Below are 23,963 nucleotides of genomic sequence, written 5' to 3' on the forward strand. Positions count from 1 at the left end.
TTGCAATCAATGATCATCATTACTTTTTTGGATAAGAATTAGAGTCAAAAGTGAATATTCCTTATAAACTCATTTATGAAAATATCAATAAATTATTTATTTGTTGTTAATATCAATTCACTGTTAACATCGAACATATATATGAGGGAAATTAAAGGATACTTTTATCAGGAACTATTAGAAAACTACCTGCGCTGGTTTCGTCGCAGGCGGTTCCGCAAGGGAGGTGTGTGTTGTTTACGTGTTGAAAAAGCTTTGGATTTATTGAGATGGTAGATGCTGTGGTTTTCATGTTGTACGATTTCTGTTTAAGTGGCTATCCTCAAGTGTTTTAAGTTTTTGAGCTTTCTCTTTCATGAATAAACGTATAAACTAAACAGTATTTCAAGGCAACCTTGCTTTAGGCGTTACAGCATCGTATGTCAATGAATTCAGGTTTTTCAGCATGCTTCTATCTCGATCTGTTTTTTTTTTTTGCTGAGTGCTGAGGCTGAATATTAATTCTGATGATTTGACAAATTATGATGCACGATTCGTCATCCATTATGAAATATACATAGGTACATGTTTGCAAAATGAATGTAGTTAACTGGATATTAGGGTGCGTGTGCACCTGAGCAGTGGTTTCGGTATTAGTAAGCCTGGCGTCCCAGGAAGATGCCAGATTGGGATGACAGAGATATATAGACCTAAGCAAACCTGACTTGACCTAACCTTACCTACCACCTACAAACCTACAAATCTACAAACCTACAACCTACAATGGTATCTGGCATATTCCTGGGACGCCAGGCCTTAATTATACCGTGGTTTCTACTTTCTGTTGACTGTCATGGCTGTTGGTACCTACCTACCACTGGTTCAGGTTAGTTTGAAGATGCTCCGACCCTTTGCCATTGTCAAAGAAGATTTGTTTTGTGCTTCTTCAGTATGATATTATGAAACAGGAACATTAGAGCTGCTGTTGCTTTCATTGTTAGGTTATCATATTAATTAAAGAAAAATGCATCTTTTGGGTTAGCTAATAATAAGATTTTACAGCTATGAAATTTGAGTAACCGCTGCATAGGTTTATCTGTCTGAAAATTTTAAAAATTGAAATAAGTAAAGATGGATCATACGATGGCAAGGGTAGAGCCTAGTTTATCTTACATTTTAGCTTGTGATGAATTTTCAAAATTGTTAAACATGGTTTATTTTCATAGCTACACTAATGCTGGTGCTTTGGGTATTAATATTTGCCTTAACCAACTAATTCTATTTTTCAGATTATCCAGCAAAAACTGAGCTAAGATCTTTATCACATTCTACCAGAATCCTGCTCTGCAGTTGGAGCACTAAATATATGTGAGTTTTTTTCTGAAAGGCTGATATTTCAATTTTATGTTGTGCTGGTTTATCATTTTTATTGGCTAAAGCTACACCACAATTTATATTTAAGCAATGTAGGTGTAAAAATTGATGCAACAAAAATAATTTGTTTTGCATTATTTATTTGCTATGAGAAACAATGCATTGGCATACCATTAAGTGTATTGGTGTGATGTGAACAAGATAAGTGAATGAGGTATTCTGGCATAACATCACAGCTCTCAACCTGATACCAACAGACATAAACCTATGAGTGATCAAATACATATGTATTCTGATCCATCTTTTTTAGGGATCAATATGGCTGACAAGCCAAAACTGAAGAACAACAGGGATGTTGCTTGTTTCTTCCTCACCAAACACTCATGGAAAGGAAAGTAAGTAACAATTTTTAAGCTGGTCTGCATTTCAGCATTGAAGATTCTTATGATGGCATAACAAATGAAATTAAATCTTTGCATCATAAGTGTGATTTCTGTAATATGGCTGTATTAATATATCTTGTATTTCCCATGCATTTACTTTTGTTTGCAAGAACATTGCAAGATGCAGAATTCGATTATGTTTGCTCACACTTTTTGCCAAAGTTTAGATGGTAGTTAACAAGTTTAAGCAAAACCAAAGGAAGACTTTCTATTTGAAATGGTTCATTAGCTCCCCCTAGTGAGCACTGAGCTCTTCAGCAATTTGATAAAAAGGATTTCCAATGCCTATGATGTCTTGTGAGAGGTGATTTTGAAACCATTAAAATTTCCACTCTTGCATTTGAATATCAATGTCATTATTCTTATTTTATTTTACCCACCCTCTTCCCACCTCCGCGCGTATCGCCTACGCCAGCTCCGACCCGACCTTCATTCGAGCCGTGTGCTTCGCCAGGTTCCGTCGCATTTTCTCCATCGGCACCATGGGCGTATCCACGTACAACCCGAGCTCGATGGAGGCCACCAACCAGTGGCTCTACGAGGACTTTCTGGGCATCGTGCCGGCGGCGCGCGGCGGCTCCCCGCACGAGTTCACCATCCTCGTGCGCAAGGGCAAAAAGAGCGAGACGATGCGCTTCTCGAGCGAGCACCGCGCCGAGCTGATCACCGAGGCGCTGCGGTACCGGGCCGGCTTCGGCGAGCCCCAGGAGGAGACCTTCGTGAGTAACTAAGGGATTGGGGCGGGGGTAGAGGGTGTAGCCAGGGCGTTCATTGTTAGTAGGTGATGCTGCATTGTATCTGGTTGTTAAATGGTTTTGCCGGTCTTATTATTTGCCCGCGCTAGTTAATCCATACCCTTTTAACTTCCTGTCAGTCTGTCTATAACTGTAGTTGTGTAACTGCATAAATTACTGTTTCTTATGCCATCCATACTTTCTTTTATACTCGTCCCGGAGATCTGAACCGCTCCCTCTCTGCGTCTCCGGCAGCGTTGTAACGGCTTCAAGCACCACTGGTCGGAGCAGCGGGTCCCGGTGGTGCTGGAGGCCGGCCCGTGCTCGCTAGACCAGCGACACCCGGCTACCGGCGCCCTGGTCGCCTCCTACGCCTACAAGGACGTGGAGGCCGTGGTGCCCGTCTCCGACTACCCCGGAGGGTTCATTGTTATCTGCGGCCGCTTCGGCAGGATGGTGAGTCGGGATATGATGGGGGAAGTGGGATTGTGGACTATGAGGGCTTTGGTGTGGTAAATTAGTGTTACATTGGGGCCTGCTGTACTCCGTGTAGGTTGGAAGCTGGTGTACTGTAGTTAGTGCATGAGGGAAGCTGAGAAGTGAGATTGCTGCTAATAATGGTGCTGGAAATGGTTCTGTTCGTTAAATTTGTATTATCGTCATTGCGTACATTCACCATGACACTACATTCCAAACAACGGTACCACGATCATTGATCGTCCGTACCATAACAACCCGGTCATGGATTTTGGTGGCACATGTGCATTTTGCTGAAACTTGGCTCGTATTATTGAGACGAGGGTGTGCTGCCCGATGACGCCTAACGTGCACTCATTGCGTTGTCGCTAATATAAATATTTGGCGCTGAATGAGCGGCCAACAAAGCTGAGCTCCAAAGGGCGCTTCAACAGACCATGTGCTAAACCAAACTGCGATGAACTAAACTTCCTCGTTCTTTGTTAATGGAGTTCCGCGTTGTGCTGAGTTTGTCTTCCTTTATGCATAAAGTCGACGCTGTTGACGTGTTCTTGTCATGATCGATCAGTGTATGGTTATTAACCACTTTGCCGAATATAAGCGACGCTTTGGTCCTTTCTGGATGATCGGAGAGTCAGGCAGCATCGTTTGATTTTGTATCGCGGTGAATCCGATGTTTTATGGCTTAAATTACCAGTATAACGCCTTTTGGGGCGACTAACGGAGCGAGCGAGAGGGTGAGCCTTGCACGTGCGAAATTCGAGGAGGTACCTCCAACTGACTTGTGCACGGCACCCTACTAACCGTTCTCTAGCGATGTGCCAAATTTGGGCACAATCGTCAATCGGCCCAGCCGTTCTCGAGATCTGGAAGCGGCACCCTGCACGTGCGCACGTGCAAAATGGGTCCCAACTGACTTGCGCACGGTACCCTACTAACCGGTCCCTGTGTACCAAATTTGAGCGCAATCGGTCCAGCCGTTCTCGAGATCTGGAAACGACCCCTGCACGTGCGCACGTGCAGCAGCGCCCCAACTCTGGCACATGGATATGCAGTGCCTAGTGGGTGCCTACCTACATGCCAACTTTCAGCGCAATCGGCCAAGTAGTTACCGAGATATTGCAACAATTACAAAACGGACACCTCTTCGTTTTGCACGTGGCACGTGCATAAGGGGTCACCCACATGCATCGGGAATAGTCCAATACTTGGTAGAAGGAATGAAGCTACCCTACAAAAATTACCGCGTGTAAATCGGTCGAGTGGTTGCTGAGATATAAGCCTCGCAAAAGCGTGACCACGGCCGGCCGGCCGCTCATACTCAGAAATTTCCGTTAATCTAAGGAAAGACTACGCTCGCTTCGCTCGCTCCGTAATAATATTTTCCTCTGTATTTTATGGACGTGTTATTCACTATGTTCGTTTTTTTTCGGGATATATCAATCATGATGGTATTTAAATTGAGAAGCGCTGCTTGCTTGTCTGTCCTATCTAGGACCTATTACGCAGTTTTTTTTTTTTTTTTGGTCAGCCATTGTGAAATTCTAACGTTATGCCCTGTAAATAAAGGCGACGTATTGCCGACGACTTCCCACTACGATACCTTAAGGCTCACCTCCCCCGCCCTTCCCTCCTCTTCACAGCACCTGTTTGCCTCTGAGAAGCGTGACACTGTGCTGCGGCTGATGGTGGACAAGGCGGCCCGCTGTGTGGGCGTCAACGTCACCTCCAGGAAGGAGGCCGTCTCCCTGGGCTACTTCACCGAACACCGGCTGGGACACTACAGGTAGGGAGATGAGGGATGACTGGGACACTTCAGGTAGGGAGCTGAGTGATGACTGGGGTACTTCACCGAACACCGGCTGGGACACTACAGGGAGGGAGCTGAGTGGTGGCTAGGATACTACAGATAGGGAGCTGAGTGATGACAGTATGATGAGTTGACAGGTAGGTGGGTGCTAGACATAGGGTGTTGACTGGAATACTTCAAGTAGGGTAGGATCAAGGTGAGGCTGGGATACTGCAAGACTAGGCACGGAACAAGCTAATCCCTTTGAAATGATGCACCGTGCGGAACTGTTGAACGTGGCCGGTGTCGCCCGTCTGTTTGCTGAGTTGAGGTCAATTAGTCGATTGGATGGGATCAATGTGACATGTGGTCTGGAGCATAGACACCAGGTACATACGCCACAGTTCACAGAACAGGTGCATGTGTTTAGGTCTTGCAAGATGTGCAACTGTTCGGTTGGGGATAGACGTAGGCTCGAAATGAGTGGGGATTGGGGCAGGTAAGTATCGAGGTCGGCACGCGTCTGGACGATAGCGCTGTTCCGCGGCTCCGGTAGCGGCGATGGTGTCTGTGGTTACGGCCAGCTGGAGCGAGACGACGGCCGGTTACCGAGCGGACCCAGCTGCGGTGGCGCGGTGCCACGGGCGGCCGGGTCGTATGATTGGGAGGAGACTGCGTTTCATGGTCCATGACCCGCGTGCAGGTGGTGAAGCAGACCGTTTAAGTGTCTGGTGGATGATTTTGCCGGCTTCCTTATCGTCGTTCTTTCATTGCTGTTTAACTTTACCCAAACTGTCCGATTCCATAGTGATCAGTGACTTATAAATAGGTCGCTGGCTGACTATTGGAAATAATGTTTGGATGCTTCATGAAGTGCACGACTTCTGAGTGCAAAATTCGCTTGTTCGTAAGATTATATCGAAATAACATCATGTTACCTACATATAACTATATCTTTCAACCACGTCAACAATCTTCTTCTCAGTACTGGCTGGCCTCAATGCATCGTTGCTGAAATCAATCAGGCTCGGTAATAGTTGTACGCGCTTTTTCTCCACACCCCACTGACCTCCCTCTTCTCCCCTCACTCTCCGGCAGTACGGACGAGCACCTCACCTCCCTGGCCGAGTTCACCGTGCAGAAGCAGTCGGCGCGGCACCCGGACCCGGTACGCCGCACGCTCTGTCTCACGGAGACGTGTCTGCTGGAGCGCGACCCGGCCAGCTACTCCGTCTGCACCCTGCGGCCGCTCAGCCATGTGTTCGCGCTGGTGCGACATCAGGAGAGCGCGCAGACCTTCAGCGTGGAGTACAACGACGGCCAGGTCCGCAGCTACCTCTCCACAGACAGGTGGGTGTGCGGGGCTGGGTTTCTACCCTCCACAGACAGGTGGGTGTGCGGGGCTGGGTTTCTACCCTCCACAGACAGGTGGGTGTGTGGGGCTGGGTTTCTACCCTCCACAGACAGGTGGGTGTGTGGGGCTGGGTTTCTACCTCTCCACAGACAGGTGGGTGCACGCCTACTGCAGCATGATAACCTCTCCACAATCGGGGAGGTGGAGAATGATGTGCATTCCTGTGACAAACGTCTAAGAAGCTTTCGAATTATAGAAACGTAGCATTTGGGCCTTGGATAGGACGGTGATTCTGCCGGTATGCCGTGTGCTCACCGTTGACTTCCATCTACCACAGGTCCCTCTAACCCACTGCTACCCTGCATCCCGCAGGGACTCGCTGCTGGCCTCGCTGCTGGACAGTGTGCGGGCCGCCGGGAACGTGGACGTGCACGTGCGGTCGACGCCGACACCGCGCGGCCACCGGCTCGGACCGCTGTTCACACCGGTCGAGGAGGAGGTCGAGTCGATGCACCTCAAGTGAGTCCAGGGGCGGCTGATTTGGGCAATAATCGGCTAGTTTTCCCCAGACTGTTGTCAGCAAGTCGATTGTCTGCAGTTGTGGTTAAGTGAGCATGACTTTGCCGGGATTTCATGAAAATGAGTATGTCATGCTTTAGAGATTTAGCGACTTTGTTGGGTTTTATCAGACAATGTGAATTACGGTTGGCAACGTCCATTTATCAAAGAGGCCATTATTCGTAACCGTCAGTAGCAAAATGAAAGATATGAGTTTCAAAGTATTTGAAGAGATTTTGCGGTGACGGAGTAGACCAACCGACGATCATGTTTGTTTTACCCGTGGATAGTTTGACAGTTTTGGCTCTGGCTTCGTACACTGAAGCTGTATAAGAGGTGAAGCGAAATCCCACCTCCACGTCAAGACGAGCGTACTCCACTCGCGGGTAGTAATTGGATGCGGCTTATGGAGGGATGCTGGATAATGCATCCAGCCAGTTCAACTTGATTGTGCTCAGCGCGTTCGATTACCGGGAACGATCAGATCAGTTCGATACTCGGGGTTTCGATTTGGTGTGAGTACCGATAAAGTTACCGTCTGGCGTCTACCGCTTGGAACGATGATGTAAATTATTCTACTCGATTCGCTCGACTTTAAATTCGTTTGATCGGAACAGGCTATCGTGTTCGCCGTGGTATTTGCTGTCAGTATCGCGGAATGCCACACGCTGTTATCTGCAGTGTGCATATGATAAGACACAGGAACGTGTCCGCTAATCAACTACCGGTGACAGGAAGTTGGAACAAGCCTGTCAGATACGTACTGATTCACTACTCTGTGCGTCAGTTGGGTGGCAACTAGCCGTATGGTATTTATCGGCAATTACGGGTCTGTTGACACATAACACCACCCACAGTGTATTGAACCCAGAAGCTGCTAAATCGCATTCACCGAGTGGAAGGTCCACTTGATGAACCACCATATAGCATGGTAAACATCACTAAAAAGTACGACAGACACGCCCCAACAAACGAATGGCCTCTGAGTGCTGTGCTGGCGGGTCTTCCATCACAGCTGAAATTTTCGCTGGCTATTACATTGATCGGCTGGCGACCCCCAAATAGCCCAGCTGAGTCGGCTGCTGCTCCGCTCGTTATGTGCTGCCGTCGCTCGCGGCGCTAAAGGTCACAGCTCGGGTCGGTGGGTGGACCGGAAAGGCCACTACTTGTCTCATGTCACAGCCGGTTTTTCATGGAATTTGACGTACTCTCTTCATTTTAACCTTTCGCGTTATAGCCGTTGCGTCCTAAAACAGCAATAAACTACATTCTGTAACGTTAACCCTCGCATGTGTGCGGCGTTTGCCAGCTTCTAATGTGTAGGGGGGGGGGGGGGGTCGGTTGGACCCCCCCCCTTGCCGTTTGGCCCCTGATCGAGCTAGAGCTTCGCGGAAAAAACGAGCGTGTTGCCCATGACGAGAGGAAGCCGATGATACCCAATTTTAAGGTCCTAGGTCATTGGTTGACCTTCCAGGTCAGGTCAATGACCCCAAAGTCGGGAAAATCGGGACCTGTTAGAAAGTCGTAAAGTGTGGCTGCTAAGGGGTTTTTCGGGGTGCTGATCACGAATATCGTGTTAGTTTTGATCACAGATGATGTCTTGAAGCATTTAGACCAGGTCGGGTCAGGTCAGGTCAGGTCAACCAGTAGGCGTCGTGACGGGTATTCGTAGTACGTGTCAACCGCCTCTGACAGCTTCGTAACATGTTACGAAGTCACCAAAACTACTTCGTAAATGTTCAAATGGTTGCTAAATTCGAATTCAGCTCCAAAAACTAGCCTAGAAACATGTAAAACTCGAAAAAGTGAACCGAGGTCACCCGAGGTCACGAAAGGTCAATGACCTGACCTGACCTTCAGGTGACCTTGACACCCACGGGAGTAACATCAAATTACATGTTTGAACGTTTAAAACCACGAAAAGCTTGCAAACGCGCGGCTAATGCGAGCCGACATACGCAGAATCGCGATTCCGGCCAAACATGGTCTCGGAAAAGAGGTCACAGGTCAAAGGTCATTTGGGTCAGGGTCATGAAATTTTCAGGGTAGGTGTAAAATTGATCAATGTGAGGGTACTGAAAGTTTCGTCGCGATCGGCCGCTTTTTACGCGAGTTATTCGCGAAAAACCATGGGGGGGGTCCATCCGACCCCCCCCCCCCCCCCCTACACATGCGAGGGTTAATGTAAGAGATTCTAATGAAATTGCGTGGTATATCGCAAATTACTGTTACTGTGTCAATACCTCTAAAGACCGGCTGTGCCCACGACTGGTGTCCCTGGGGTGTAATTAACGCGGTTCGTTGGTTAATTGGTCATGAGTGGGAGGGTTCGTGTAGCAAGTTGGTAGAATTTTAGGGGATATTCCCCACAAAAGAGAGAGGTTCTTTATCTTTTTTTTAGGCATAATGTGTAAGATTCGGCACACCTGAGGGCAAGGCGAACAGGTGACCACCTTGTCGAAAATGACCACGTTAAGGATATACCTATGGAAATATAGTCCAATCTATTATCTAATCCAAAACTGATCGCGGGCGGAATCGTGGCTACGTCACATGGAGGGTTCAGGCTTGGAGCCATTGTTGCTTTCAACGAATCAGAACATCATTCATGTCCTCCCGCATGGTCTAGTGGCTAGGATACACGGCTCTCACCCGTGAGGCCCGGGTTCGATTCCCGGTGCGGGAACACGTTTTGCCAGGTCATGTAGCCAGTTTTGCAAGGAAACATAAATAAGAGATGGAGAAGTTTGCGCTTGGCACGATCCTCTCTATCCACCACTCAAATCTCCACAAAAGAATGACCGTTTCTTCTCTTTGATATGAGGGCACTGCATGATTGGCTGATCGGCATCACATGATCGCTGACCGTGTCGGTGTCAGGTCTGCGGTCTGAAGCCTGAGGGTTAGGCTACACCGCCATGTGATCCCCGTGGGCGGGAGGAGGGAGGTGGTCGCTCTCTGCTCGGCTAGCAACATGACGCCGGATCGATGGCGCAGTGTCATATGTCGGCTCTTCGATCGTGCTCTCCGGGGAGAGAGAGGGGGCTGACTGCGTCAGAGCACTGGAGTGGGACGAGTGGAGTGCCTTTTGCTGTATCACCGATGGTCACAGTAACTGCCTGACCAAATCGATCTTCATGGCTCCATTGTTCGTTGTTATTGGATGTTAGCCATATTATGGCCCAATGGCTTCATGTGCCCATTTTATCTGAACCGATGAATGCAGCTAGCTTGACAGAAGTTTTGTATCGTTCGTAGCTGTTTTATTTGGCTTTTAACCAATATTAGAAGGTACATAAAAGCTAATTGATTTGTGTCAGTCAGGCAAGCTACACGTAACCGCCATAACATCTCTTTAACTCCATAAAGCCATCTCCTCCCCGGCCTGCTGCCAGGGGATTCAGCTGTGCCGTAAACTACTAATTGCCCTCCAAATTCCCTCCGCCCTGCCAATTCGACCCACAGCCTCCTCTGTCGGTAGCTTGTTGCGCGGTGTCGGGTGTCCCGCCGCACCGCGCCGCCGCGGCGGCTGGGACGGGTCGGTGGATCAGTGGCGGATCCAGGATTTTCACTGGGGAGGGGCTGCAGGTCATAATTGTTCTATGCTGTCGCATTGCCAAAAAGTATTTATTTGACAAGTTTTTACATTCAAATTCCCTTTCTGAAAATTGGCGCCACTGCGCCTTCGGCGCAGTGGCGCCAGTTTTCCTTGGGTGGGGGCTGCCAGCCCCCGCAGCCCCCCCCTGGATCCGCCACTGCGGTGGATGACTGGTGGGGGGGGGGGGAGTGCGGTCGTTGTTATGCGACACCAAAGTCGCGTGGTTAGTGTCGGGCTCTAATCCTCGCCTCAGGCTAGCCGCCGGGAGAGGGAGGGGGCGATTGATGCGGTCACTGTCCGGTCGCGTACTGCGTTGATTGGGAATTGTGAATGTTATGTTCATGCTGCTCTATTCAGGGTTGGAGACTCCAGTTCTGAAGCCCCATAGGGATATTCTTTTGTCGATCTTGTGCCATCCTCTAGCTTTGTCTGATTACCCTCTGTCCTGTGGCAGGCTGTTCAGCCTCTGTGCCACCTTCCACCACTGACTGTCGGTTCCCCCTTTCTCTGCCGTATCGGGCTGTTGCAGCAGCAGCCGCCCTGCAAACCCTCCACTAACTGCAGTTTCCCTCCCTGCCGTGTGTCAGGCTGTTGCAGCAGCAGCCGCCGCTCTGCCGCCCCCCCCCTCCTCCACTAAAACTGTTTTGTCTCTCTGTCGTGCAACCCTTCACTACTGACCTGGTTGTCCGTGTGTCAGGCTGTTGCTGTGTCACCCACCCCTGACTGTTTGGTCTGTGTCTCAGGCTGTTGCAGCAGCAGTGTCTATGTCACCCTCCCCTGACTGTTTGGTCTGTGTCAGGCTGTTGCAGCAGCAGTGTCTGTGCTACCCTCCACTGACAGTTTGTCTCCCCTGGTCGTCTCAGGCTGTTGCAGCAGCAGCCGCCGTCCTGGACGGCCGCCGATGCAGTGGCTAGGTTCAACGCTAACGTCTCATACAGCGGACTCCTGCACGCCGTCACCGGAGATGTGAGTACCGAGTACCGCGAGGGGTTTTAGTACCGAGTCACGGAGCGTGAGTACCGAATAAACAGGAGCGCTGCACCGGCAGCTGTGATTACCAAGCGCAATACGGACGTGGATTGGATAGCTAAATATATGGTACGGGATGTGAGTAACGAGCGTGGCTCGAAACGTGTGTAATGTTTTCGTAAAGCACTTATTAAATTTACTGCTAGCTTTGTAAAATGTCTATTTTCAAGCTACCTTGGACTTCCAGACCAGCTAGCGACGTTGACATGGCCCCTCCTTCTTACAGAGCCTGTTCGCCGAGAACAAGGAGCGTCTGATCAACGCGGCGCTGACATCACTACTGCAGCGCGAGGGGGACCAGGGCGCCCTACCGGCCACGGTGGTGGAGGCCCAGTTCCACGCGCTGCGCCGACTGGTGGCCAGCAAGGCGGGGTTCGCCGCGTTCACCCAGCTGCCCGGGTGAGACGGTCTGCCAGAGATCAGCTGCGGCTGGAATGGGCGTTGTGTGGTGGGATCGGTTCTAGCTACAGTGTCGGATGGTAAAGTGTCTGTGGTACCGTTTCTAACTTCATTTCGTTGGCTCCAGCTCTTTCTTTTGAAGTTGAGTACCTGAGGTGCCGAATTTAGGCCAAGTCGGCGGTTGATTCAGCTTCATCATTTGGATTCAGCTCAAAATACGAGAGTTACAGGGAATTCAGACAAGACCGCTGTGTATCATTCACCTTAGACGGACTTAGCCCGACCTAAGTAACCTGCCTGACCTGACCAGCTGCCTGATCTGCCCCGACAGGTTCCGAGAGCAGATCGGTCTGAAGGTGGTACGGGCCCTGAAGCGGGACTGCGACGCCATCACACACGCGGCGCTGGACATGCTGGCCGCCCTGCTGCAGCCGATGCACGCCGACTACGACCTCAAGCAGGAGCAGCTCAACAAGACCAGCCTGCTCAGCTCGAAGGTCTTCCTGGAGAAGCTGCTCGACGTCTGGTCCGCGCACGTGGTAAGAGAACGGGACGGGTTCCACTTGGCTGACAGTGTAGCCGTTAAAGGTTTGATCGAGTAACTAGATGACAGCTCATTTCATGCACAATATCATTTGATTTATGTCTACGTGTATTCGACCATGATATTCTTGGTAAGAGTTAATCAACAAGAGTGGTGGTGGTACGTGATTCACTGGTAGGCATTCTGGCATGCATGGTTGCTTTCTATTCTGCTTAGCTTTTTGTTTGTTATTCACGTGTTGGTACTCTGTCGCTGAGCCGTTCCGTCACCGCCGTTCCTCCTCTGCGCCTTCTCTCCAGCGTCAGGGCACTGGCGCGCTGGTGGTGTCGGCGTTCCTGGACTTCCTCACGTACGGCCTGTGCGCGCCGTACAGCGAGACCACGGACGGCGCTCAGTTCGACAGCCTGCTGGAGCTGGTGGCCGCCCGCGGACGCTCACTCTTCAAACTGTTCCTGGTGGGTGGCAGCGCTGCGGAGTAGATCGATTTGTGATCTGACCAAGTGAATCCGTCGTCCATTCAAATATTTGTGCGCAAGCCTTGTGGAAATATAGCCAACGAGGTTCAGGAAAGAAGCGTGCTCTGGCGTCAGGTTTGCGTTGCAATAACCACTATGCTTTATTAGCTATGACGTGGTTCGAGCCAAACGAATGCTCTCACGATTGCCATTAGTCTCTTGAAACTCCTGCAAAGACTATAAGTAACCTTGCTTCAAAAGCTTTTTGTTTAACTTTCAGCGCCTCGAAAATCATTTACGCTTGAGTCCGGCACTATGCACCCGTCCCCACAGTCGTATCTCGCCATTTACGCCCTTATTCTGCCCCGTCGCAGCACCCGTCTCTGGCGATTGTGAAGGGCGCCGGACTGGTGATGAGGGCCATCATCGGGGAGGGCGACGCCGCCACTGCCGAGCGGATGCAGGTACGAGACGCGTAACTTTGTGTGGGACGCTCATATTTTGATATGGGTTGGGGGCGGGAGGTAGTGTGGAGAGGGTGGGGGAGTGGAGAGTGTGTGGATTTGACGACGTGGGGTGGGTAAGTTGTTCCTGAGGCTGACTTGCGGTCCGGACCTCTCGCCTTTCTTGACGATAGTCGTGAATGGGCTTGGAGTTAAGAAAGCCAACTTGCAATAACTAATAACGATTGAATAAGCACGAACCGGAGCCGCTTCAACCATCTTGTAAGACCGCGCACAACCGTGTATTACCACATCCACACTCCTAACCGATGACTTCGACTCTCACACGCGGCCGTCCCCTTCAGGACCTGGCGCTGGCGGAGGGCGCCCTGCCGCGTCACCTACACACGGCGCTCTTCACCCAGTCGGCCGACGGACGGCTGCTCACCCACCGTCAGCTGAGCCGGCAGCTGATCACGCTGTGGTGCACCGGTCACCAGACTGCCACCGACCTCCTCGCGCGCACCGTGGTGAGTGGATGCGCGAGGTATTTTCCTTGACGATTTTTGCGGACGCTAGAAGGCCTTGCAAACCTTTCTATGATATAATTGAAGTTTTTTTAGGGAGCGTATGAGCGTTTGAAGATCCAAGAGAAAAGGGATTGCGCGTGATGACTCCGTTGCTTCAGTTTCATGTGCTCGAAGTGAAAAGCTTGGAGCTGCGGGGTATCGATCCCCGTACCTCTCACATGCTAAGCGAGCGCTCTACCACTTGAGCTACAGCCCCCGTTGGATAGGAGAGTACCATTGGTCGATCTGATGGTGACCATTGCACTGTAGGCCGGCAGCCTGAAAAAGCGCTAGAAATTCCCCCAAACTGACTGTCCGCAATATGAACAAAATAGGTATCATTTAATCCCAAATTGATCGAAGAATACGATTCCGATGCTAGTTTTGCCCTAAGGTCAAAATTGAGGTCGTCAGTTGTAACCAAACACAAGACAATTTAGACTCTCTATAGGCCACCACATTTACCGATTTTAATGATGAACTTTAGTCGTAATTTATTAGTTGACCAATCGTCGTTTTGAACGAAATTTCCTGTCAGACTAGTTCAGGGCACTGTTGTTCACTGTGCCAACATCATTCTGACATATTGCATCGCTTTTCTGCAAGGATAAGCTAGCTGTTTGCAAGCAGCTGCAAGACGTAATTTAAAATCATATCCGATTTTTTAAATAGGCTTTTATAAAAACGTTATTTCGAGCGGCTAAAAATGAACATTTCATACTAGCCTCTGATTACTCATCTTTTGTTCCATATAGGTGCTTTGCTGCTTTTCCCTGCTACTTTTCGAGATATACGCCAGTAAACCACATGATGTAGGGGCAATTATCACCTCGCCGCTCTACTGAAGGCCCGGCGCTCTTTAAAACGCTGGAAGTTGTGAAAAACAAACGCTTATAATCTAAATGAAATATATGTCCCTGAGCTCAGAATTGATCAACGCACACAATGCTGTCAACATTTCTGGGCCAAACTCAAAAATGTGGTCATTATTAACCCCTAAACACAAGTCAGTGATAATCAACAACAACTTGCTCTTTAGTTAGACTTTTTGAGAAATGTTATTTCGAGCCGTTAAAAATGGCCATGCCATACAAACCACCAATCATCTTTCTGTCATGCCCTACTCGCAATTTTTGCTAATGCCTGCTACTCTTCGAGGTCACGTGACCTCACCATTAAAAGTGAATGGGGAAATAAGGAAACTGTTGTTTTTGCGCATGGAATGATTTCAAACTATCTCAAGCACACGGACTCGTGATTTCGTGCACTCCTTGCAAGATGCGATGCTTTACTTTTGCATTTTTGACCTTCCGTGACGTCATTTATGACGTCACACCGGTCATAGGAGTTTCTCGTCAATAACTCATGATCAAATTGAGCCAGCGACTCGGGAAAGCCACCAATGGACTCGGAAAGACCTCCCGAATCGAATGATATGCGATACGACCTCCTTCGATTAAGTTCGTGGCCTGATGGGCTCTGAACTGACCTTGACTCGAGGTCAATACCTTAAGTTGACCTCACCCGAACAAAAAGTATACCATTCGACGCGCCTGAGCCAGGCGAACACGATGGTGCCAAAATCGCTGCTCTGCGGCCATTTTTTGCGAAATTATTTGCCAAAAACCAAACCCTAACTTGGGCTTTTTGACTTCACCTCAGAGGTTACCGGTTGACCTGGGACCTTAAAATCGGGTATCAATCGTTCCGCCTTGAAACGGCGCACACGCTTGTTTTTTCCGCGAGGCTCTAGCTCCATTAGGGGCGAAACGGCAAAAAGGAGTCGTACCAACCCTCCCCCCTCGGCCGGCCGAGGGGGTGGGGGGTCCGACAATAGGTCCGGCGAGGGTTAAGCAGCCCCACTTCGTTTTTAGCATGTTTGCTTGTCACTGAGATCAACAACTCAATCACAAATAATTTCTAGCACTTTTCCGGACCCCCGGCCCAGTGTGCATTGGAGTCATTGACCACTTTCACTGAGGTAAGACACGCCCAGTTGTCAGATATAACTTTCGTTCAGCCGCCGGCCTGCCCCGCACAGGCCCCGGCGGCCGGTCAGCTGTTTCCGTGGTGTAGTGGTTATCACATCCGCCTAACACGCGGAAGGTCCCCGGTTCGATCCCGGGCGGAAACAGTCGTTTTGATCTTTCGCTGCTCGTTTGACCTGTTGTGATCCTCCTCTCTTTCTGCTACGTGTGTAGGGTGCGTTCTCGTTTTGCCAGAAAGTCCAAGTTTCAGCATTTGCTCCAGCTCTGGCACTTTTCCTGCACCGGGCTGTCCGCTGCTAAGCACGACAGTCGCTGATTTGCTGGCATGCGTATGAGAGACGAAATCCATTTCTCTGCGAGTGTCTTCGGTGTCCTGTACACGGACGTTCATTGCCTCGTCACGGCACTTCGAGAGAACTGGCATCGGCATCCGATCTTCCATGAATTCTGAAGAATGTCGGGCCAGCTGCGCCTGCGCCCTTGTTCACAGGGCTGTCCGCCGAGTCTACCTCCAGTTGCACAAACATCTCAAGGGTTCCAAGGAAATCCCCCAACTCGGCATGAGTGATGCTGCAGATCTTGCGAACAGGGACACAGAGCTTGTGCTCTTATTCCGTCGGGAGGATGATGGCTCTCCGCTCCCTCTGGTAAACAATCCTCCCTCGAGGCCGAGCCGTCGTTCCGGAGCCCAAACCCACGCGGCGGCGTCTCTAGGACAATCCAGTGCTTCTAGGCGGCCGTTCGTCGGACTGAATCAGGAGTTGTAAGGAAGATTTCCCTGGTGTTCAGCTGAAGCTGGTCCTTGGAGCAGTTGATTCACGGCAGAATGGTGACCGGCAGCCGCTCATCCACCGGCGCATCTCGTATCCCGCTCTCGCCATGGCTCAACTCCCATGTCACCGCCTTGGGACTGCCGTCTTGGCTATCGCGTCAAGTCTTTCTGGACCCAAAACATGACTCTGCGACTGAGGCGCCGTCCCGCGCCGCAAGGGCCTCGTGAGGTCGTCAGCTGTTTCCGTGGTGTAGTGGTTATCACATCCGCCTAACACGCGGAAGGTCCCCGGTTCGATCCCGGGCGGAAACAGTCGTTTTGACCTCTTGCTGTTGGCTTGACCCCGTGTTGTTTCGTCGGACTCGTTAGCGGTTGGATGTCCTGCGTTATACGGAAAGTTGTACTCCGTGAGGACCGAATTTCTGGTTCGGACATTTATCTATTTCAGGCCCGAAATCAGCTGCACCGCGGCCTCACATTGGATGACTTGAGCTGTGCTGCTCCGCTCCACGCTGACAATGACCTCTTCAGCATTGGGGCACGAGACTGTCTTCAGACACTGCGTCTGACGGCAGGCCCGCGATGGTGGTCACTGGTCACTGGCATTTTTGCACCGGTCACCGACATAACCACATGTCCGAAACTGTCTTCGACTGCCCAAGGTCATTGTATTAGGGCCAGTATCCCAGCATTACAACTGGCCTTGAGCCACTGCAGGCTCTCAAGTCATAGATTCTGCATACGTTTGACCAAGCGAGAACATAATTCATGGATGCTGCCAACGGCTCATTGGCAATTGCCCTGTTTGTAAACCCAGCTGGTCGCTGGTGTGCAGTGTTCGATCCCCGTACCCTCTTAGCTCTCAAATGTAGCCATCACCTTACCTGGACCACCTGAGTCCTGAGCTATGACCCCTAACGAGCAGAGTATTGAGATTCTGGTTGTTGCTGAACGTTGACCGGTTAGGTCACTGACCTGACGGCTGACCCCCTCGGGCCCTCGAGACTGGCACTCCTTAGCCCAGCCGCCGTCCCGCGCCGCACAGGCTTCGTGAAATGGCCAGCTGTTTCCGTGGTGTAGTGGTTATCACATCCGCCTAACACGCGGAAGGTCCCCGGTTCGATCCCGGGCGGAAACAGTCGTTTTGACCTCACGTCATTGACCTGACCTCGCTGGGTCACACCGCCTCGGCGGCTACTCGGCTATGGTGCGTTTTCTGTTGTTTTGTCTGAATATGCTATGCTCAGCGGGGATGAGCCGAAGCCATGTTTCGCTCCATCAGCCCGGCAACTGAGCTTCCTTGCCTTGAAGCTCTCGCAGCAGTCCAGTGACCCCTCTGCTATCACATTGAGGGACAACACTGCCGTGACACCACTGTAAGGGCAGCAGTTCCGCGATGATAGTCACTTCCACTTTTCACTGATAACATCACTCTACTCATCATAAGCTGACACAGAGCTGAATTATAGTGACCGTAAACTCTGTATATTCCTCCCTCCTTGTGTAACTTCCTCACGTCTCCACGGCTCCTCTCCGACTGCGTCGTCCCGTCGTCTTGTGTGTCTCCGAGTCCGGTCCGATTCCCTCCCATCCCCGCCCCCGCCGCCACCCCTGCCTGCGGTCCGTAATACGAGCCGAGTCGTCTCCTATTCGGCGACGGCCGGCGACGGGCAGCGCTGTGGGTCAAAGGTCAGCACAACGAGGACGATCGAATGAAAATGGTCATTTTTCGCTTATTCATGCAGGTGCTGTTTATTGTGCATCACCGTATAACGAACATAAGTTTGACAATGCATTGTCATCGCTCCACTGCAATGGCGCGATGTACATATGTGATGCGATAAACCCAAGAGTATCAACATTATGAAGGTATGAATGTCAACAGTGTTCAGCGTGTGTACCGATAAAGCTTGCCAGCACGAGATTCAAGGACACCCAGAAATCTTGCTCACTGATGTGTTGGACAATTGCTCAAAGCTGTTTCTTAACATGCCATATTGCCGCCTACATTTCCGGTTGATATACGGAGATTCAATAAAGGTTTTACCTTGTCAGTGATGTCGTACATTACATACATTCTGGTACATTTCGTACATGATTTATATTAGTTTCAGTTTCAGAACAATTTAACGGAAACTTACGGATGTGCCCAATACTTGCTGACATTATTCTGACTCGGTATAATCTGTGATTCCCCTGATTCGACGGCTGACCTAGCCTCGCTGACCTCTCCCCCACAGCCGCCCGGTCTGCTGGCGTTCCTCGACTCTGAGGAGTCGGTACCGGCCGACGACGTGGAACGGCTCAACACGCGCGACAACCTGCAGTTGGCCACCGACCAGGCCGGCCGGCCCGTCAACCCCCACCTGCGCGCCCTGAACCAGCAGATCCGAAACGCCGAGAAGTTTGTCGAGAAACATGTGGAGGTGAGGAATTGATAGGCTGTTTGGAGAATGGAGGGCTTAATGGGAGAAGAGGTGTATCGGATGTATAATATAGGAGCGTCTGGGACACACGTATTCTGCACTCATAGCAGAATTCCTAGGCCACCGTTCGGATGATTTCAGATGCATTTGTCGCTGACATTGCGTCGCCTTCGTACCTTTGACACTTCTCTCCCGGGTCAAATCCACTCCAATGTCCCACGTTCCAGCTATTATCGTTCCCTCTACCCTTCAGGTCGCGCTACAACATTGGCGGACACGAATGGGCTACGAAAAGACAACGGAAGAGAAGGTCAGAGAGCGGCCGGTTGTGCTGCGCCGGAGACGCGAGCGTGTCAAATCGGAGAAAAACTGGCGGCTCTTCTACTACCAGTTCAACCGGGACCACGCGCTGCCACACCTCATCTGGAACTTCAAGGTACGGTGGGTCGTATTAAAACTGTAGGTTGCTGCCTATGAGAAACGTTAATTCTTGTTGCGGAAATAAAATGCCCTAGGCTGTATTCTAAAATTGAGTATGACGTGCAACTTACAATATAACTTCGCTCTCTGACAGACTCGGGAGGAGCTACGGGAGGCGCTGGAGAACGAGATGCGGAACTTCAGCACAGACCGAGACCTGGGCGGCAGCGTGGATATCTCCTGGAACCACACAGAGTTCGAGGTAAATTTGGACGGTTTATAGAAAATTGGGCATCGGAATGGAAAGGAAAGAGTGAGAAGATGAATTCTGCCGGAAACAGCTGACGGAGGTCATAAAATTTGTGGATGGTGCATTATACTTCGCTGTAATGGTTTGAGCGTATCACCTGATCTAACCACCTGACCGGCCGTGACCTTGTGTGCCGCTGCAGGTCCAGTACCACTGTCTGCAGGACGAGATTCAGATCGGCGACTATTACCTGCGCCTGCTGCTGGAGCAGGACGAGGCCCGGCAGCTCGACGACTCGCCAATTAGAAAGTCGTGAGTAGAGGGTGGCACGGGAGTCGTAACAGAATGCAGGGAGACGGACAGTTAACGGAATTTTTCAGTAGTATTGGGCCGGAAAAGCTATTTAGCTGGGGCTTGCTGCCTCGCTAAATGTTTAATTTAGGGGAGTAGCGGCCGTGACAATTAATAATATCATCATTAATTATTACATCCTTTTTAATCTCATTTTGCGGCTTAGTGTGCCAATCACGCAGCCAAAGCGCGAACTTCTTTTCCGCCTCCCTGACAGTATTCTTAACCCGCCCCTCCCGTCTCGCCTCCCACAGTTTCGAGTTCTTCAGCGACCTGTACCACCGGTTCTTGCTGACGCCCAAGGTGGCCATGAAGTGTATGTGTCTGCAGGCGATGGCCATCGTGTACGGACGTCACCACGAGGACATTGGCCACTTCTCCGACACAAAGTACATCGTCAGCATGCTGGAACGGGTGAGTCTTACTCGAGCCTCGAAATGGGATGTAGCAAGCCATGAGCTAACTTTGCCACTTTTGGTGCTCTGTTTTATTTGCTGATACCCTCTGAGGTAGGCGCTCACCGGCAGTAGGATGGTATCGTGAGTTGTAAGTGTAACCCATAAGCGTCACGTTGTAATAAGCGGCCGTTACCGTAGCCATGACGTTGACCATGACGAGCGCCCGTGACCCGTGACTCACTGCCTCGACTGACCCGTGTCCTCTCTCCGCCACCAGTGCACGGACCGTGCCGAGCGGGACCGACTGATCCTCTTCATCAGCAAGCTGATCCTGAACCAGCGGAACGTCAAGGACGTGCTGGACGCGGGCGGGGTGAAGGTGCTGGCCGACCTGGTCACCCTCTCACACCTGCACACATCCAGGTGAGTGGCGGTCGGGTCACATGGCGGGTGTGGTGCGGCAGTAATGTTTTTCGTTGACTTGGTAGCGTAAGAGAAAGAGTCGCTATATGATTGATCTCTATGGATACTGATAGGGATAGTGAGCGTTCCTGCTCGGCAGGCTACTTGTTTAACCCTCGCCGGCACAGGCCATTTTGCGTCCTTCGACGGCACAAGGGGGGGGGTTGGTACGACCCCCCCCCACTCGCGTTTGGCCCCTGATCGAGCTAGAGCTTCGCGGAAAAAACGAGCGTGTTGCCCGTCACGAGAGGAAGCCGATGATACCCAATTTTAAACTACGATTGTGTTATGACAGATCAGGATTATCGTCGATCAAACGGATCTCTGGACGGAAATCGTAACCATACATTTTTTGAGCTGCTACGCATTTTCCCCTTGATCCATCCTCTGACACCTGCCATGCTTAGTTACATCCGTACCCTAGCATATCTTCTGCCAAGTCTTGTAGGTCGAACGTCACGTCCTGCTGACACCGTCTGCCCCGTTCTCTCAGAGCGTACGTGCCGACCCAGTCGAATGTGATCGAGTACGGCGAGGCAGACGCCGAGAGTGGCGAGCGGGAGTGGTACTTCAAACCGGCGGATGGCGACAGACAGGATCGGCAGGGGCCGTACACCTTCAAAGAGGTGAGGACAGACGTGTGGCCAGTGGGATACGGGGAGGTTTTCGTGAGATATGCTGTTTGATAGTAGTTTCTGGCTGCTTGGCTGAAATCAGTGTCGTTGGTAAAAGCCGTCGGCTGCCATTTTTAATGTGATATTTTTACGATTTCATTAAACCAGATCTCTGTTCCTGTTGAGCTTGTTCATGCCGTGTGACCAAATTGTCTCTACTCCAACTGCTGGCACTGTCCAGACTTCTCTGTTCGCCCGCCACCGACCTTCGCCATCCCACACGAGCTCGCACTCCCTCCTTCTCGCCAGATGCGCGGTTTCTGGGAGGACGGCACGCTGTCGGCGCGCTCGCGCTGCTGGGCCCAGGGTATGGACGGCTGGCGCAGTCTGCAGGCGGTGCCGCAGCTCCGATGGACCCTGCTCGCCACCGGACAGGCCGTCATGAATGAGACAGACATGGCCGTGACCATCCTGAACATCTTCATCACCATGTGCGACTTCTACCCCAGCCGGTGAGTGACAGGGAGGGTGAAGGATGCACTATGGCCGTCCCCTGAATCCCTATTGATGTAATGTTTCCACGGTGTAAGCAGCAGGCATCAGGGTGGGCCTAGTCTGTCCTGTTGGCTGCTTCCCCCTCCCTCCCTCATGACTGCGGTGAGAGCTGACTGTGTACCATAAATTATGCCATCTGCTGACTGCAGCGACGCTGACGGTGCTGTGATCTGACCTCTGCCGCGGGTGAAGAGGCTGTCCCCTCACTGCAGTGACTCTGACCACTGTGTATGACCCTTCCTGTGACTACCAGTGACTGACTGCTGTGTACCCCCTCCCTCCCCAGTGACGCTGACGGCGCTGTGATCCGGCCACTCCCGAGGGTGAAGCGGCTGCTCTCCGAGCCGTCCTGTCTGCCGCACATCGTCCAGCTGCTGCTCACCTTCGACCCCATCCTGGTGGAGAAGGTGGCCACGCTGCTCACCGCCGTCGTCAGGGTGAGTGTCGGAAAACTTATACCACTCTACAACTCTCTCACAGTCGACTTTTGGTGTGCTGACTGCCTGCTCTAGTCACAAATTATACCTTGTTTTCGTTAAGTATTCAGACCTCAGATAGCTTTTGCGAAAAGAGAACTCAGGTTTGTTTTTCAATATTCAATTTTAACCAATGGGTTGTGTTTTAACTATTGATCACAAACCTTCGGTTATGACGTATCTTGTGTGTTTTTCAGGACAACCCGGTGGCTTCGAAGCTGTACCTGACGGGCGTCTACTTCTTCATCTTGATGTACACGGGCTCGAACGTGCAGCCGATCGCAAAGTTCCTCCAGCTGACGCACACCTCGCAGGCCTTCCGGTCAGAGGAGGTGAGATGAATGAGACTAATCACGATTCGATGAATCAGTAACATGAGGTTAATTCAAGGCCAGCTTGTTAAAAGCGTCTATTCGCTGGTGACAATTTGCAGAAAACATTGTGCAATGACACCTGACAGACTGAAGCTGCTGGTCCAAAGTTGTTTAGTAAGCATGTCGAATATGTATAACAAATGTCTAATGGTTTCATGGTGTGCCATTCTATGGTAAGAACAAAGATGTCTCGCATGAATCTTTGGATGACCCAGACCTAACTATGCCGTCCTTCTCGCAGCAGAAGGGCAGTGACCTGATGCAGCGGAGCATTCTGGGCCAGCTGGTACCCGAGGCCATGGTCTGCTACCTGCACAACTACGGCGCCGAAAAGTTCGCCCAGATCTACCTGGGAGAGTTCGACACGCCAGAGGTCATCTGGAACAACCAGATGAGGTGAGGGGACGTCAGACAGCGCGGGGAAGCCTGGAATCAGTCTGGTGACCAGACACGAAGAATAAATGATTAACGACCATGCATGCTCGGAGGTGCGGTAAACTTGGATTTGCCCGAGCATGTGGCTTGCTAGGTATTTCCCGAAAAGAAAGCGCGTGAAGTAATGTCAAGAAGCACAAACTTGCACAAACCGCTCAGGATAACTTAATCACTAATCAGTGTTACATTGGGGACCAGTACTGGTTTGCTGTTTCTCTAACTCTCGCTGGGAATCTCAATCACCATTCTCACTCTCTCGCACACTATCGCAGCACCCTCATTCTGACACCTCCCCTTCTCTCTCCCCGTCCCGCAGGAAGATGATGATCGGCCGGATCGCGGCTCACCTGGCCGACTTTTCGCCCCGGCTGCGCTCCAACACGCGGGCCATTTACCAGTACTGTCCGATGCCACACGTGGTGTATCCGCAGCTGGAGTCGGAGCTGTTCTGCAGCATTTTCTACCTGCGCCACCTGTGTGACACGAGTCGATTCCCCGACTGGCCGATTGGCGACCCGGTGAGACGCAGGGGAGGAGCCGCGGTGGACTGCGTGTGTGGAGGGCTAGTTAGTCTGGTGTCCGGTATTTTCAACGTTGTCGAGGAAAACATCGGACGCAAACGTTACTCGCTGTTCGTCGTCATTCATGTAGAAATAACCGTTACCACCAGTCCGCTATGAAATTTTCGAGTAACGAC

General features: G+C 51.0%; 1 protein-coding gene and 5 non-coding genes across 9 annotated transcripts in view; 5 read left to right on the top strand and 1 right to left on the bottom strand.

The window, feature by feature from the left end:
- The first annotated feature begins 226 nt into the window (after window positions 1-226).
- Window positions 227-23,963, top strand: part of LOC122367375 (dnaJ homolog subfamily C member 13-like) — a 33,786-nt gene continuing 10,049 nt past the window's right edge. For 2 of the 4 annotated variants that reach the window (XM_043340403.1, XM_043340405.1), the window contains exons 1-26: window positions 227-272; window positions 1,269-1,347; window positions 1,664-1,748; window positions 2,251-2,515; window positions 2,786-2,986; window positions 4,651-4,793; window positions 5,895-6,146; window positions 6,523-6,669; window positions 11,170-11,272; window positions 11,562-11,734; window positions 12,066-12,273; window positions 12,578-12,733; window positions 13,108-13,197; window positions 13,542-13,706; window positions 18,746-18,931; window positions 19,185-19,367; window positions 19,506-19,613; window positions 19,804-19,913; window positions 20,207-20,366; window positions 20,628-20,773; window positions 21,306-21,438; window positions 21,736-21,938; window positions 22,268-22,418; window positions 22,655-22,789; window positions 23,073-23,227; window positions 23,583-23,784. In XM_043340403.1, the coding sequence (XP_043196338.1) occupies window positions 1,672-1,748; window positions 2,251-2,515; window positions 2,786-2,986; window positions 4,651-4,793; window positions 5,895-6,146; window positions 6,523-6,669; window positions 11,170-11,272; window positions 11,562-11,734; window positions 12,066-12,273; window positions 12,578-12,733; window positions 13,108-13,197; window positions 13,542-13,706; window positions 18,746-18,931; window positions 19,185-19,367; window positions 19,506-19,613; window positions 19,804-19,913; window positions 20,207-20,366; window positions 20,628-20,773; window positions 21,306-21,438; window positions 21,736-21,938; window positions 22,268-22,418; window positions 22,655-22,789; window positions 23,073-23,227; window positions 23,583-23,784 (3,852 nt within the window). In that variant the 5' untranslated portion in view covers window positions 227-272; window positions 1,269-1,347; window positions 1,664-1,671. The remainder of the gene's footprint in view (window positions 273-1,268; window positions 1,348-1,663; window positions 1,749-2,250; window positions 2,516-2,785; window positions 2,987-4,650; window positions 4,794-5,894; window positions 6,147-6,522; window positions 6,670-11,169; window positions 11,273-11,561; window positions 11,735-12,065; window positions 12,274-12,577; window positions 12,734-13,107; window positions 13,198-13,541; window positions 13,707-18,745; window positions 18,932-19,184; window positions 19,368-19,505; window positions 19,614-19,803; window positions 19,914-20,206; window positions 20,367-20,627; window positions 20,774-21,305; window positions 21,439-21,735; window positions 21,939-22,267; window positions 22,419-22,654; window positions 22,790-23,072; window positions 23,228-23,582; window positions 23,785-23,963) is intronic. The other 2 variants (XM_043340404.1, XM_043340406.1) reach the window with 1 other exon arrangement.
- Trnae-cuc lies at window positions 9,323-9,394 on the top strand. The gene has a single exon. It is a non-coding gene; the product is annotated as a tRNA-Glu (tRNA).
- Trnaa-agc lies at window positions 13,890-13,962 on the bottom strand. The gene has a single exon. It is a non-coding gene; the product is annotated as a tRNA-Ala (tRNA).
- Trnav-aac lies at window positions 15,807-15,879 on the top strand. Its single transcript has one exon. It is a non-coding gene; the product is annotated as a tRNA-Val (tRNA).
- Trnav-aac lies at window positions 16,745-16,817 on the top strand. The gene has a single exon. It is a non-coding gene; the product is annotated as a tRNA-Val (tRNA).
- Trnav-aac lies at window positions 17,571-17,643 on the top strand. Its single transcript has one exon. It is a non-coding gene; the product is annotated as a tRNA-Val (tRNA).

The sequence above is a fragment of the Amphibalanus amphitrite genome, unplaced genomic scaffold (genome assembly GCF_019059575.1).
Source record: "Amphibalanus amphitrite isolate SeventyFive unplaced genomic scaffold, NRLGWU_Aamphi_draft 000865F_arrow, whole genome shotgun sequence".
Taxonomy (NCBI): Eukaryota; Metazoa; Arthropoda; class Thecostraca; order Balanomorpha; family Balanidae; genus Amphibalanus; species Amphibalanus amphitrite.